This window comes from Salarias fasciatus, chromosome 6 (assembly GCF_902148845.1).
Source record: "Salarias fasciatus chromosome 6, fSalaFa1.1, whole genome shotgun sequence".
NCBI classification, from domain to species: Eukaryota; Metazoa; Chordata; class Actinopteri; order Blenniiformes; family Blenniidae; genus Salarias; species Salarias fasciatus.
In genome coordinates this window covers 40,149,264-40,163,569 of record NC_043750.1, presented here as the reverse complement: position 1 = coordinate 40,163,569, position 14,306 = coordinate 40,149,264, and the positions used below count along the sequence as shown (strand labels likewise).

The 14,306-nt window shown below is 46.2% G+C and overlaps 1 protein-coding gene across 1 annotated transcript in view; it reads left to right on the top strand.

Annotated features, from left to right (window-relative positions):
- The window catches only part of frmpd1a (FERM and PDZ domain containing 1a), a 33,713-nt gene extending 21,171 nt beyond the window's left edge, over positions 1-12,542 (top strand). Inside the window, exons 14-16 of the mRNA XM_030093444.1 lie at positions 5,923-7,248; positions 9,175-9,839; positions 10,701-12,542. Coding sequence (XP_029949304.1) covers positions 5,923-7,248; positions 9,175-9,839; positions 10,701-12,542 — 3,833 coding nt within the window. The remainder of the gene's footprint in view (positions 1-5,922; positions 7,249-9,174; positions 9,840-10,700) is intronic.
- The last annotated feature ends 1,764 nt before the right edge of the window (positions 12,543-14,306 follow it).

Here is a 14,306-nt window from a genome sequence, read left to right as displayed (position 1 = left end):
CGTGATAATATCGTTATCGTGATATTTTTTGCCCATGATAATCGTGAAGAGAAAATTTGATATCGTGACAGCCCTAAAATCCACAACTCATTTTCCCAACATCACCTTACAGAACAGTTACATAACAGTTGAGAGAGAGATAGAGAGAGAGAGAGAGAGAGAGAGAGAGAGAGAGAGAGAGAGAGAGAGAGAGAGAGGACGCGATCCCTAACTGTAAGCTTTGGCCTCTATGCACAAATCAACCACTTCCTGAACTTCAGGAGACTCCTTGTTTCCTGTCTTTCATGATAGGATGAGCTGATTAATACAGGTGTGTCTGAAGTTGTTACAGAGGTCAGACACACCTGTATTAATCAGGATTATAACGTCAGGACGATCTCATAAATCAGAAAGATCGTTAAATTGTCTATAGGGTGCGTTCTCCTCATTCGTTTTTTCACCTATATATAATATTTTTTGGAGTGATGTTTCCTGAAAGCTTCAGATAATATTAACTAAATGTTCCCTCTAAGCACAGTTATCTACATACATAATCGATACATGTGGAGCAATGTTAATGATGATTAAAAAAAACAAAACCCGCAGCCACAGTCGGTGTTGCGTTTAAGTTGACTCGGGGATGCGAAGGCAGCTCACAACGAGCGGAGAGCTGTGGAGCTTTTCTGACTGGAGCTACTGCTGGGTGGAGACTGGGTGGAGGTAGTGTCAGGCAAAGCTGGTTTACAGCAGCAGTGCGGGATCTACAAGAGACCAGCTGCCATAGAAACACCCTAACAAGCTGGAGAAAGAGACGCTGAAACTAGCACCGATGCTAACGCTAGCTAGCGAGCTAACACTAGCGGTTCACAAGCTAGCATGAGGGATTTTACATACAACAAATCAAAGAAATGAAATGATAATTGTGATCACCTGTCAGTCAGTCAATGTTTGATGACAAATACAAGGCACTGTTCATTGTGCTGAAATAGCTAATTGATGATTTGGAGCATAGTATCAGTGGGTCACTGTTTTAATAAGTCCAAGGTACTGTCCATAATAATGAAACCGTGAATCCACCATTGTTGTGAGGATTGACAGTTGGTCGCTGTACCATTAAAAATCAAAGGCGCTGTTAAAGGTGTTGAAATAGCCACTCCACCGTTGTGGTGAAGATTATCAGTTGATCAATGTTTTAGTAACTCCAGGGCGCTCTCCATGGTGCTGAAATAGCCAATCCACCATTGTGGTGGAGATTATAAGTGGATCAATGTTTTAATAACTCCAGGGCGCTGTCCATGGTGCTGAAATAGTCAATCCACTGTTATGGTGAAGATTATTTGTGCGTCATTGTTTTAATAAGTCCAAGTTGCTGTCCATGGTGCTGAAATCACGAATCCACCATTGTAAAGATTATCAGTTGGTCACTTTATCAATAAAAAAAAAAAAAAAAAGATGCTGTTCATGGTTCTGAATACGCAAATCCACCGTTGTTGAGTAGATTATCAGTTGCTCACTGTAACTTTTAAAATCAAAGGCGTTGTCCATGGTGCTGAAATAGCGAAACGATAATTGTGATCACCAGTCAGTCAGTGAGTCAATGTTTGATGACAAATGCAAGGCGCTGTTCATAGTGCAGAAATAGCTAATTGATGATTTTGGAGCATAGTATCAGTGGGTCACTGTTTTAATAAGTCCAAGGTACTTTCCATAATCATGAAACCGTGAATCCACCGTTGTGAGGATTGTCAGTTGGTCGCTGTAACATTAAAAATCAAAGTCGTTGTTAATGGTGTTGAAATAGTGACTCCACCTTTGTGGTGAAGATTATCAGTGGATCAATGTTTTAATAACTCCAGGGCCCTCTCCATGGTGCTGAAATAGCCAATCCACCATTGTGGTAGAGATTATAAGTGGATCAATGTTTTAATAAGTCCATGGTGCTGTCCATGGTGCTGAAATAATGAATCCACCATTGTAGAGATTATCAGTTGGTCACTTTATCAATAAAAATAAAAGGTGCTGTTCATGGTTCTGAATACGCAAATCCACTGTTGTTGAGTAGATTATCAGTTGCTCACTGTAACTTTTAAAATCAAAGGCACTGTCCATGGTGCTGAAATTGCCAATCCACTGGTGTTGTGAAGGTCATCAGTGGGTCATTCTTTTAATAAGTCCAGGGAGCTATCCATTGTCCTGAAATCGCAAATCCACCGTTGTTGTGACGAATGTCAGTTGGTCACTGTATCATTAAAAAATCAAAGACACTGTCCATGGTGCTGAATTTGTGAATCCACCATTTTCTGAAGATTATCGGTTAGTCACTGTATAATCAAAAATCAAAGGCACTGTCTATAGTGCTGAAATAGCTAGTCTGCTGGTGTTGTGAAGATTATCAGTTTGTCCTTGTTTTAGTGAGTGCAAATCGCTGTCCATGGTGCTGAAATAGTCAATACACCGCGTAGGGGGAGATTATAAGAGGATCAATGTTTTAATAACTCCAGGGCACTGTCCATGGTGCTGAAATAGCCAATCCACCATTGTGGTTGTGATTATCAGTGGCTGACTGTATTAACAAGTCCAAGGCGCGCCGTCCATGGTGCTGAAATGGCCAAACGATAATTGGGATATTCAGTAAGTCAGTCAGTCAATGTTTGATGACAAATACAAGGCACTGTCCATAGTGCTAAAATAGCCAATCCACCATTTTCTTGAAGATTATCAGTTGGTCATTGTTTTAATATGTCCAAGGTGCTGTCCATTGTGCTGAAATAGCCAATCGACTGTTGTTGTGAATATTATCAGTTGGTCATTGTATCATTAAAAATTAAAGGCGCTGTCTATGGTGCTGAAATAGCCAATCCACTGTTGTGGTGAAAGGTTATCAGTGGATCACTACTTCAATAACTCCAAGGTGCTGTTCAAAGTGCTGTAATAGCTAACTGACAACTGTGGAGCAGAATATCAGTGGATCACTGTATCAATAAAAATTATAAGTGGGCCGTTAAGGGCGATAACGTGCTGCTCTTATCGCGCAAGAAAAAAAATGTTGCCGTTAATCTAATCTGTCCTGTGCTCTGAGCCTGAGAGTCACACAGCGCTCCAGCTGAGTGTCAAAAAAAACACACACGCACTTTTAGCGGTGAAACACAGTCCATTCCTCATTATTTGCCATATTGAACTCGGCCGAATTATCAGAAAAATCACGAGGAAAATGCTGGTATGAGGCACAAACTGAAATTAGGAGCGCAAATATGAAGAAAATGAAAGTGAAACTTAAATCGCGTGTTTTGTCGGTGCAGCGTTTCGGCCAGCTGGGCGTTTTTCAGGTGCTGAAAACACGCAAAATAAAGTACATTTCCCTTCAACACACAATCTGGCTTAATAAAGGTAAGTATGAGGCAAAATTCGGCGTGACTGAATTTAGGCTGTCTTGGAGATAGGATGAAGTTTGAGCAAGTGAGTGCTCATAAGAAACTTCTATTTTTCATCTGCTCTGTTATTGGTGGTGTGTGTGTGTGTGTGTGTGTGTGTGTGTGTGTGTGTGTGTGTGTGTGTGTGTGTGTGTGTGTGTGTGTTGGGGGGCAATCTTGGTAAAGATTTGGTATTTTAAGCTATTATAAATCATATTTGATTAATTGTGATTAATCGCGATTAACTCCAGGATTGGGGTGCGATTAATCGCGATTAAAAAATTTAATCGTTGCCCAGCTCTAATAAAAATCCAAAGCACTCTCGATGGTGGTGAAAACGTTAATCCACTGTAGTGGTGACCATTAACAGTGGATCACATTTTTAACCAATAAAAGATCAAATAAATCTGTTCTGTTTATCAATTAATAAATAGATTTTATTATTGCATTGTGAGAAATAATTCCCAAATTATAAATTACCCAGAGTACTATATTGAAAATAACAAGACCATTAACAATATGGAGGATGTGGTGAATGGTTTTAACAGATTCTTTGTAAATGTGGGACCAGATTTAGCAGCGAAAATAAAGAACCCAGTGACGACAGAAAGGGAAGATATAGAAGATATGGGGCACAGACATCCAAATACAATGTTTTTAGGTGCAGTTGATGAAAAATAAATTGTAGAGAATGTAGGAAACTGTAAAAACAAAACCTCTAAAGACTGGAATGATATAGACATGTCCACAGTAAAGTCAGTTATTGAAGGAATTACAAAACCACTCACCTACATCTGCAACTTGTCTTTTCAATCAGGTACATTCCCAGACAAAATGAAAATAGATAGCTAAAGTAATACCACTGTTTAAAACCAGAGAGCGACATCAGTTCACAAACTGCAGGCCTGTTTCATTACTCCCCCAATTCTCCAAAATACTGGAAAAACTATTTACAGAAAGACTGGATAAATTCATTGAAAAACACAACCTTATTACGGACAGTCAGTATGGTTTCAGAACGGACCGATCAACATCTCTTGCACTAATGAAATTAATAGAAGAAATCACAGACTGTATGGACAATAAAAAAGCAGCAATAGGACTATTTGTGAATTTAAAGAAAGCATTTGATACCATTGAACATAATATATTAATAAAGACATTAGATAACTACGGTATTAGGGGAGTTGGGTTGAGTTGGCTATCAAGTTACTTAAGAAACAGGCAACAGTTTGTACAGATAGGGAATAATAAATCAAAACTGATTAATATTACATGTAGGGTACCGCAGGGGTCAGTATTAGGACCAAAATTATTCATACTATATATTAATGACATATGTAGTGTAACAAAATTATTGAAATTTATTTTGTTAGCGGATGACACAAATATCTTTTGTTCTTGTGAGAATTTGCAGCAGATTTTGGAGACCATCACAACAGAAATGAATGAATTAAAACTGTGGTTTGATAAAAATAAATTATCATTAAATCTAAGTAAAACAAAGATCATGCTGTTTGGGAGACACAGAATGCATTGTAATGTAGAACTCATAATAGATGATAACAAAATAGAGAGAGTAAGTGAAATTAAATTTCTTGGCGTGATTCTGGACAACAAAATCTGCTGGAAATCTCATGTGAGTTACATACGAGCAAAACTGGCAAAATGCACATCAATACTGTTGAAAACTAAACATATTCTGGACATTAAGTCACTGCACACCTTATATTGCCCACTTTTTATTTTTACCATATCTGTGTTATTGTGTTGAGATCTGGGGAAACAGCTACAGAACCACTCTACAGCCTATATGCACTATACAGAAAAGAGCAATAAGGATAATAAACAATGCAGGATACAGAGACCACACAAACCCACTATTCATAAAATCACACTTGTTGAAATTCATGGATCTGGTCTAATTCAAAACAGCACAAGTAATGTACAAAGCAAGAAATAATCTACTGCCGAAAAATATACAGGGGATGTTTGCAGAAAGGGAGGGTGGTTATAGTCTAAGAGGAGACCTGAACTATAAAAAAACCAAAGGTTCAAACTACACTGAAAAGTATGTGCATGTCAAGCTGTGGGGTGGCTCTGTGGAACAGTCTGGAGACAGAAATTAAACAAAGTAGCAACATTAATCTGTTTAAAAAAAGGTACAAAACAATTTCTTAATAAGTATATGGAAGAGGAAGTCTGTAACTGTGGGTGATAAAAAAAAATGGTGTTGAGTGTTATACATATAGTGTAAATTGATATATTGTTGTTATACTGTAGTTATATTGTAATTATTTTATTATATGGTACATATTTATAGGGATAACTATATGGAATGTGTGGTTATATATTATGTATTTATATGGATATCTGTGCATGGTATATGCATATATATATATATACATATGTACGACCATTCTATTTTGTCTTTAAAAATTATATATTGTTTTTTTAAAAAACATCAGCTGTAATAACTGATGCTTTTCTTTCTTCCCGTGGTAATTTGTGTGTTGTGGGTTCGATTCCTCAGGCTATGTGTCGCGCTGCGGCAGCGACTCGGACTCCTCAGACCCGGGCACGGAGCCGCCGTCGGGCCCGATGTCCCGAGACGACAGGCCGTGTCCACGTGTCCGGTCGTCCTCAGACCCAGACGGAAGGAAGAGAAAAGACAGGCAGAGGAGGAGAGACGGCAAAGAGATGAGCGGAAGACCGTGGGATGAGAAAAAAGTCCAAGAAGAGAAAGACGGAAGCAGCGAAAAGGAGAAAACTGCAGCAGAGGAGGAGAGGAAAAATGAAGACCAGGGACGGATAGAAGAGGTCCAGGACGGGGGACAGAGGGAGACAACACAGAGTGCATCAGGGGGACAGAGTGGAGGAAATGTTGGAGGACATGTTGGGGGACAGACTGGAGGACAGGCTGGAGGAGGATCAGATGTTGGAGTCGTGGAGGAGAATCCGTCTGCCTCAGAAGCCTCGGACTCGTGTCACACGGACTCCCGTGTCCTCACCAGCCCGTCCAGCGACTCTCTGGATGCTTTGGAGGAAGACGACCTGCTGACCTGCTCCTCCTCGTCTGTCCTCCTGAACGTCCACTCGTCCCTCCAGCTGCACCCCTTCTCAGAGCGCCACGCTCAGCCTCACCTCCTCACCCCGCCGCCGGCTCACTCCCACCCGCTGCTGCACCTGACGGGGGGAGGAGGAGGAGGAGGAGGAGGAGGAGGAGGAGGAGGAGGAGGTTCCTGCAGGAAGTCAGGGGATGGAGGAGATCCTCACCTCCTCTCGCCAGACTCCTCCCACCAGAGCCGTGCGAGTGGTCTCTGTTCTGACGACAGCTCGCTGTGCTTCGCCGAGCTGTCCCGCCTGGTGGACTTCCTGCCGAGTCCCCCGGAGGCCAGCGAGGAGGAGGACGAAGAGGACGAGCTGAGGAGGAGGAGGAGGAGGAACATGCTGCAGGAGGTGGAGCAGGCAGCAAGGAGAGCGGGAAGCCTGAGCGTGGAGGCGGGGTCGAAGGAGTCCCCGTCCCCGTCCTCCCCCTGCTCCCATCTAGAATTTGTCTTCAACTTCGACCAGAGCGACGCTCGGTGCTACTACAACATCTGCTCCAACATCACGCCCGACAGCGCCCGCAGCCTGTCCCACCCCCCGCAGGGCACCGACGGGGGGGCCGAGGAGGGGGCCGGGGAGGGGGGCGGGGAGGGGGCCGGGGAGGGGGCCGGGGAGGGGGCCGGGGACCAGGCCGTCCCCATCCTGCAGCCGCCGCCCGGCTTTGGGGACAGCAGCTCTGACGAGGAGTTCTTTGACGCCAGGGACGGATTCGGCTCGCCGGAGGACCCGACGTCGGGCGCCGTGCCTCGAGGTGAATCGCACACACCCCGACCTGGGGGAAAAAAAAACACACACCCTAAAACACAACCGGGCCTCAAGGTCACTCACACACACCCTGGCCTGGAGTACACACACCCCAAAACACAGCCGGGCCACTTTCCAGGATGGTCACTGCATCTTAGGCCGACATAGCGTCTGGCTCCTGCTCCGTCTCAGTATAAACAGGGGAAAACGCAACTTTTTATTAATGCCTCTATCTCCTTGTTCAAAAAATCTGCTCCTGGTCCTGGTAAACCCTCAGGCTCAGGGTGCTTTCACACCTACTAGTCCGCTAGAGTGGTTCGGTTCGGACATAAATTATTCATAAATGTCGCAGCTGTCAACTAGTTCGGTTCGCATTCACACCACTTGTTTTTGCAGATGAACTATCCACTATGATCCTCCAGCCCCTTGGTGGCGCTGTTCACACAATGTTGTGTTTTGGGTGACGGGAGTGAACCCTGATTGGCCAGCATGTGTGACGTAATGCGCCACGCGGCTTGCTACGGAAGCCTCCGCCGACCAAAAAGCCTTCTTCACAACAGAGCGGACAGGACCGAGGCCGGTCAACGTTCACACCAGCAGCGAGCCGCACCGAGACAGAACCGAGACAGAACCGAGACCGCCTCCTCGAGGAGGTCTCGGTACGGTTCTCTGTCCCAGACCAAAACCAACTGGTCCGCTTTCACACCAGCGCGTACGAACCGAACCTGCAGGAGTTGGGGACTCTAGTGCAAGTGGACCAAATGCTGTAGGTGTGAAAGCAGCATCAGAAGATGAAATACAAGAACAATAGACCTGAAAACCAAAAACCTCTTATTTAGTTAAACTGCTCAGTTTTTTCAGCTCCGGAGGATCAACAATAATAACATCTAAAACCTGTAATAACCAACACACACACACACACACACACACACACACACACACACACACACACACACACACACACACACACACACACACAGTCTCGTATTTCTATCCTTGTGGGGACCGTCCATTGACTCCCATTCATGTCTAGCCCCTAACCCTGACCCTTACCCTAACCCTAACCCACACCACAACAAAGCCTAACCCTAAAGAAATGTTTTTGCACTTTTACTTTTTTCAGTAACAACAACATGGTCAAGAAAACACTGTTTCTCCTACTTAGGACCGGAAAAAGGTCCCCACAAGGCACGTCGTTCCACGTTTTGCTATCCTTGTGGGGACATTTGGCCCCAACAAGGATAGAAATACGAGAACACTCTCACACACACACACACACACACACACACACACACACACACACACACACACACACACACACACACACACACTCTGCTGGATATTAAAGCTTACTGTAAGTCCTGCATTTGCTGCCATCTGGTGGTGGAAGTTTTTGCAGATTACTAAATTTGAAAAAAAAAAAAAGAAAAGCTAGAATAACAGTGAAATGTGAAATCTTTCAGCCCATTAATTTGTGATATTTCCTCTCTGTATGAATCAACTGCTACATTATCATTGATGTGTTTCTCTGCTTGGGAATTTACAGCCTGAGAAGAGCATTATTGCTCCAAAAACGATTTATATTCAACGACCGGTTATAAAATTATTTCCACATTCTCCAATTTCTTTCTCTGATTTGATTCATGCATGACCTCCTTTTTATATGATGTCAGAGATTTTTGGAATGCATGGCATGTTTATGAGAATGTAATTCATAAAAATTTAAATCATAAAAACATATTTTGTCTATCCTGCATTTTTTGCAATTATGACTGAAATCAGAAGTTTAAAGTTTTCATACTCAAATCACATCCTGCTTGTCTTCTTTCTTTTTCTGTTCACTCAAAATTGACTCTTTTCTGACTGTCATGACTTTAATGTTTCCTATATGACAGAAGTTCATTTCTTTTGTCTTTTTTCTTTGATCATGCAGACGTTTGCACCGAGATGAAGCTGAACTTCCTCAGCACTCTGAGCCTCAGCGACATCCAGCTCTCTGCTCCAGACACAAACAAAGACGGAAAAGCACAAGAAGAGGAAGACGAGACCTTGCTGCAGCTGAGGAAAAGATCCCGTAAGCGCCGGTCTTACATGGAGACTGATTACACCTCCAGAGTGTCGTATCCCGACCCGGACCCGAAGACCCAGCATGGCTCCGTGTCGACCCGGCCTCTCCTGGCTGAGGCCGGCGACGGCCAGATGTTCAGTTCTGATCCGGAACCTTCGAAGCAGACACAGAATCCCAGTCCCACCGTGTCCTCGCTCACCCACTCTGAAGGAGAACCGACTCAGCTGGAGTCCAAACCCATCCTGGCCAAACTGTCCTCGTACAGACCCGACCCGCTGTCTCGTCCACGGTCCCTCGAGCCCAAAGACCCCCAGGTCTCCCCCAGAACCAAGAAGCAGGACATGGAGATGGAGCCTGACGCCATGGAGTCCAAATCAGTGACCGACCTGCTGAAAGCAGCGTCTCCTGCCATCACGGTGGTTCGCTGCCGCGTGGATCCAGACGGGAAGGAGAGCGCCGATCGGAGGGCTGATGGGAAGGAGGAAGGGGTGACAGAGGGGGAGATGGAGGAGGGAGACAGGGACGAACCCGTGAGTCTTACTGGGAATGGGCCGTTCACCACTCACATGTTTTTACCAGAGAATACTAAAGGTAAAGAGAACGAAGAGAAGAACAGACCGCCATCACCGGACGTCAGCACAAAGACCCCAGAAGTCAATATGAAGGGGAGCAACGGCGTTTTGGTGTCCCGGTTGAATTCCCCTGAAATAAACACCCATAGAGATGAATTTATAATTGAAGACCAGCTTGAGAAATCCAGCCTGTTGTCGTACTCTCCACCTCCTCCTCCACCCTCGTCTCCTCTACCTCTGGTACCGGTTCTTCCACAATCTCAATGTGGCAGTTCGGTGAAAGACAAAGGAGCCGGCCGAAACCCGAGAACCTCAAACTCCGAGGAACGTCGTGAAGCCAATCGCACAAACCTGAGTAATCACACTGACAAAGCACAACCACTGGAAACCAGTGAAAATGATGAGAAAACGGCGAGCGGCTCTTCTGCGACGCCCAGTGACGACGTTACAGACAGCACCAATTCAGACAATGTGTTCGATGATGACGCCGATGAAGTGACTGACTCCTTAGATTTCAGTTTGAGTGAAAACAATGACGGGACGCAAACAGCTGCAAAGCACGGCGTCAGTAAAAGTGACTCGCAGACGAGTATCAAATTGCTGCTGAACGCTGAACCTCAGAGACTTCGCTCCGTCGACTCTGATTACTCTCAAACTATAAATTCCATCACGGCAAAGCTTGGAGCCGCGACCAGCGTCACATCTCCAACTTTTAACTCAGGCGCTCGATTGAAAAGCGAGTTTGAGTTTCAAAAGGCTTCAAATCAACATGAAGATATACCCAAAAGAGAGTCCACCTCATCCAACTCTGAAATGAAGGATAGTTTGGCGAGTCCAAGCTTAGCGAAGGTGAACACATCTGCAGTCCAGGATCTCTGCAAAGAGCCTCCTTCTCCAACGCATTTCCTCTTCCAGACCTGCTCCCCGACCATCATGGGCCGATTGTCTGCTTCAACCCTCAGAGGGAAGATCCAGAAGTTGCCTCTTTATCTGTCCAGATCCCAGGAAACTGTCAACCAAGCTGGTGGTGAGAACGTGGAACAGTCTCCGTCCGAGGACAGCAGCCAGGAGAACTCAAAGATCACCATCCAGGTCACCGACGTTCACGATGTGACGCAGACCGTGGACCTGGAGAAGGGCGCCGCCGCCGAGTCTGTGGAGTCGGACGATTCAGACGCCACGGTCACGGGCTCCGAGGTGGACGGGGACTATTTTGTGGACGTCAACTCAGCTAAGTGTTTTCATTCAGCATCAGAAGTGGCAGGAGCTAGTCCTCAGGTTCCTGTCCAGACTGAACCCAAAGCCCAGTGTCACCAACCTAATTTGTACTCTGGACTTCTCAAGAGCGCTCCAGGACCGATAACTGCTCCTCCCACCTCCATCATGAGCCACTTTCAGACAGAACCATCGGGGCTAAAGACAGACACTCCTGGCCCCGTTAAGGAAGCTCCAGAACCAAACGTTGTAGTGGGAGACGCTCTGGGGAACAGAACAAGCAGTCGATGTCCGTCTGTCCCTGCTCCCATCGTGGTGACCACACAGAACCTGAACGGTCCAGGACTTCCTTTCCACAGTCAGCCCCAGAAAGCCAGAAGAACCAGCAGTGACAGGCCCTTGATGGGTCTCTGCAGGCCTCCAGAGCAGAACTCAAACTCACCAAAAGCCCTTTCCTCGGGCTGCAGAGTGTTTACCATCTGTGAGGATCTGTCCCAGAACCAGCTCCCCGGCGAGGTGGTCTCCGTCGCCCCTTTCAAGGCTGAAATCAGCTGCGGCTCTGTGCTGGCGTCCGGATGCGAGTCAGTGGTGGAGGGGATCCAGGCGCCGCTGGACGCCTGTGGCTGCCCACCGGTTTACGCCAACTGCTTCAGTTCGGGGGACGGATTCGACGACGAGCTGACGGTGTACGAGTTCTCCTGCCGCACGCAGAGCAGCGGCGTGACCCAGCCCTCCGGCGCAGGTCTTCCTCTCATGAGCTCGGCTCCGGTTCCCTCCTTCCTCTCCACCTCCTCCTCCACCCACTCTCCGTCCTTCCCTCGCTCCATCCTCTTCTCCAGCTCTACCTCTGAACTGTCCCCCCTCCTCTCCCCGCTGTCCGACTCCTCCGACTCGCACAGAGACACCATCGGTCGGCTCGGTCAGCAGCGTTACCCAGAACCCCCCGCAGGCTTTCAGATGTTGCGTGTGGACGTAGACCAGCTCCTCTCCATTCTGGAAAGCAGCAGTGTGGACCGGTCGGTGGCAGGTTACGGAGGACGCCATCCCAGAGACACGTGCCCCGCCCACTTCACAGAGAACAAGAGAGTCCTGCAGCTGGAGGCACGGCGGCTGATGTCGGGCTGCCAGAAGGTGGTGGGCGTCGGGCAGAGCCCGCAGGAGATGCTGCGCTCGCTGGCCGACAGCTTCCGGACCCTGGTGGAGCTGGCCGGCGTCTGTCTCTGGTTCTCCGGGTGCGATAGGTGCGACCGCAGGAACGCGGAGGCCGTGGCGGGCCTGGCCGACGTGGCCCGCTCATTTAGGGACTTCTGCCTGGCGGCGGAGCGGGCGAGCAGCAAACGCAGCTGCCAGGACCTTAGCACCAAGCTGCTGGCCAAGCAGTGCACGGCGCTCACCGCGTCCGTCTTCTGCCTCACCCAGCTGTTCCGCACCCTCACTGCACTATGACTGAGGAAGCGGACGCCAACGCGGTGTGGGGATCCAGGCGGTCAGCGGCGAGCCCGAGGCTGCAGGAGCTCAAGCGGCAGAATCGATCACGTTGGCTCCGGCTTGCACTGCGAGCCGACTGGAGCCCAGATCATCCAGGTGCATGTGGCAACTGACTCAACGCTTCGCACGTCCTGCAGCCCACAAACAGACCGGGGCACGGCGAAAGCTGCAGGAGCAGAATCCGCTTGAATCCCGCTGTGGAGGATCTGATGTACTTGAATGTATTCTATATAACTTCCTATGTTTATTTATTGATTGATTTAATGAGTAAGTTACTGCGGAGTGTCTGACGAATGTCGCGGAAGGAGGGATGTTGAAATGTTTACAGGCAAAGCTTTAGACACAGGAGTAGCAGTGTGTGACTGTAGTGGGCCTTTTACACACACACACACACACACACACACACACACACACACACACACACACACACACACACACACACACACACACACACACTTTTGTCTTTCTATCCTTGTGGGGACCTTCCATTGACTCCCATTCATGTCTAACTCCTAACCCTGACCCTTACCCTAACCCTAACCCACACCAAAACAAAGCGTAGCCCTAAAGAAATGTTTTTGCACTTTTACTTTTTTCAGTAACAACAACATGGTCAAGAAAACGCTGTTTCCCCTCATGGGGACCCAAAAAATGTCCCCACGAGGCACATCGTGCCGGAATTTCCTATCCCCACAAGGATGGAAAAACGTGTATACACACACACACACACACACACACACACACACACACATCTCTTTCATCCATTCATAAACAAGCCTTCCATTCAACTTTTCGTCTCCTCTCATCTTCTCTACATTAACATTCTCCGGGCCGTCAGACGGAAGTTTTTCCTGAATGTTACTGTTTACAAAACCAAAAACTAGCGTGAGAAATTATTTGATGAAACTGAAGCCTGAAGCTGTTTTTTAAACTTAGTACGTGGAATGCTGATGAATGCGCATTATCTGATTTTTATGAAACAACCGTTTGGATGAGCTACAGTCTTTCACACATTCAGTTTCTTGTTGTTTTTCCACTCAAGTCTGACGTAGTCAAAGGAAAAGGCAATACATTTGCTGGCTTTTCACGCATTTCTGTGTTAATACGATTTTTCTCCACCTGAACTTTCCAGTGCATGACGATGTTGCTGTCAAGCTGTTTTCTTCATAAATGTTCTTATTTTTGTGTTTTATATTCAGAAATGTCAGCTGAGAACATTGATCCCCAACATACACTGAAGAAATAATCCAGATAATGTGTAATCTGACCGTGAAATATTATCCAAACAAAGTTTGTAGTATTCTGTGAAACATTTTTCCTCCAGTGACCTGAAATGAAGCCACAGAGACAAGACATTTTACAAGAATCAGCAAAGTTTTGGTTTTTTTTGAAGAAACGCTGTAAAACAAAGAAGTTTTCTGAGAAAAGCTCTGCGAGTTTTTCCAGAAGTTCCTCTGGATCCTGACATCTTTTATTCCATCTCACATGGTCACATCGTCATCTTTTATTCTCTTGCATGTAACTCCTAGGACCAATCAGTGTTTCATTATGTAGGATTAAGAATGTTCAGTTTTTGCACATATTCAAGAGCCAAATAAACAAAAGGTGACGGATGATAAAATTTCACAGACCTCGGCAGTTTCTTTTTAGAAACTTTTTTTCTATTTCTAGAGTGACGAGACTGAAAAACAAACTATGCAATCTTGCAAAGTTTATGAGGAT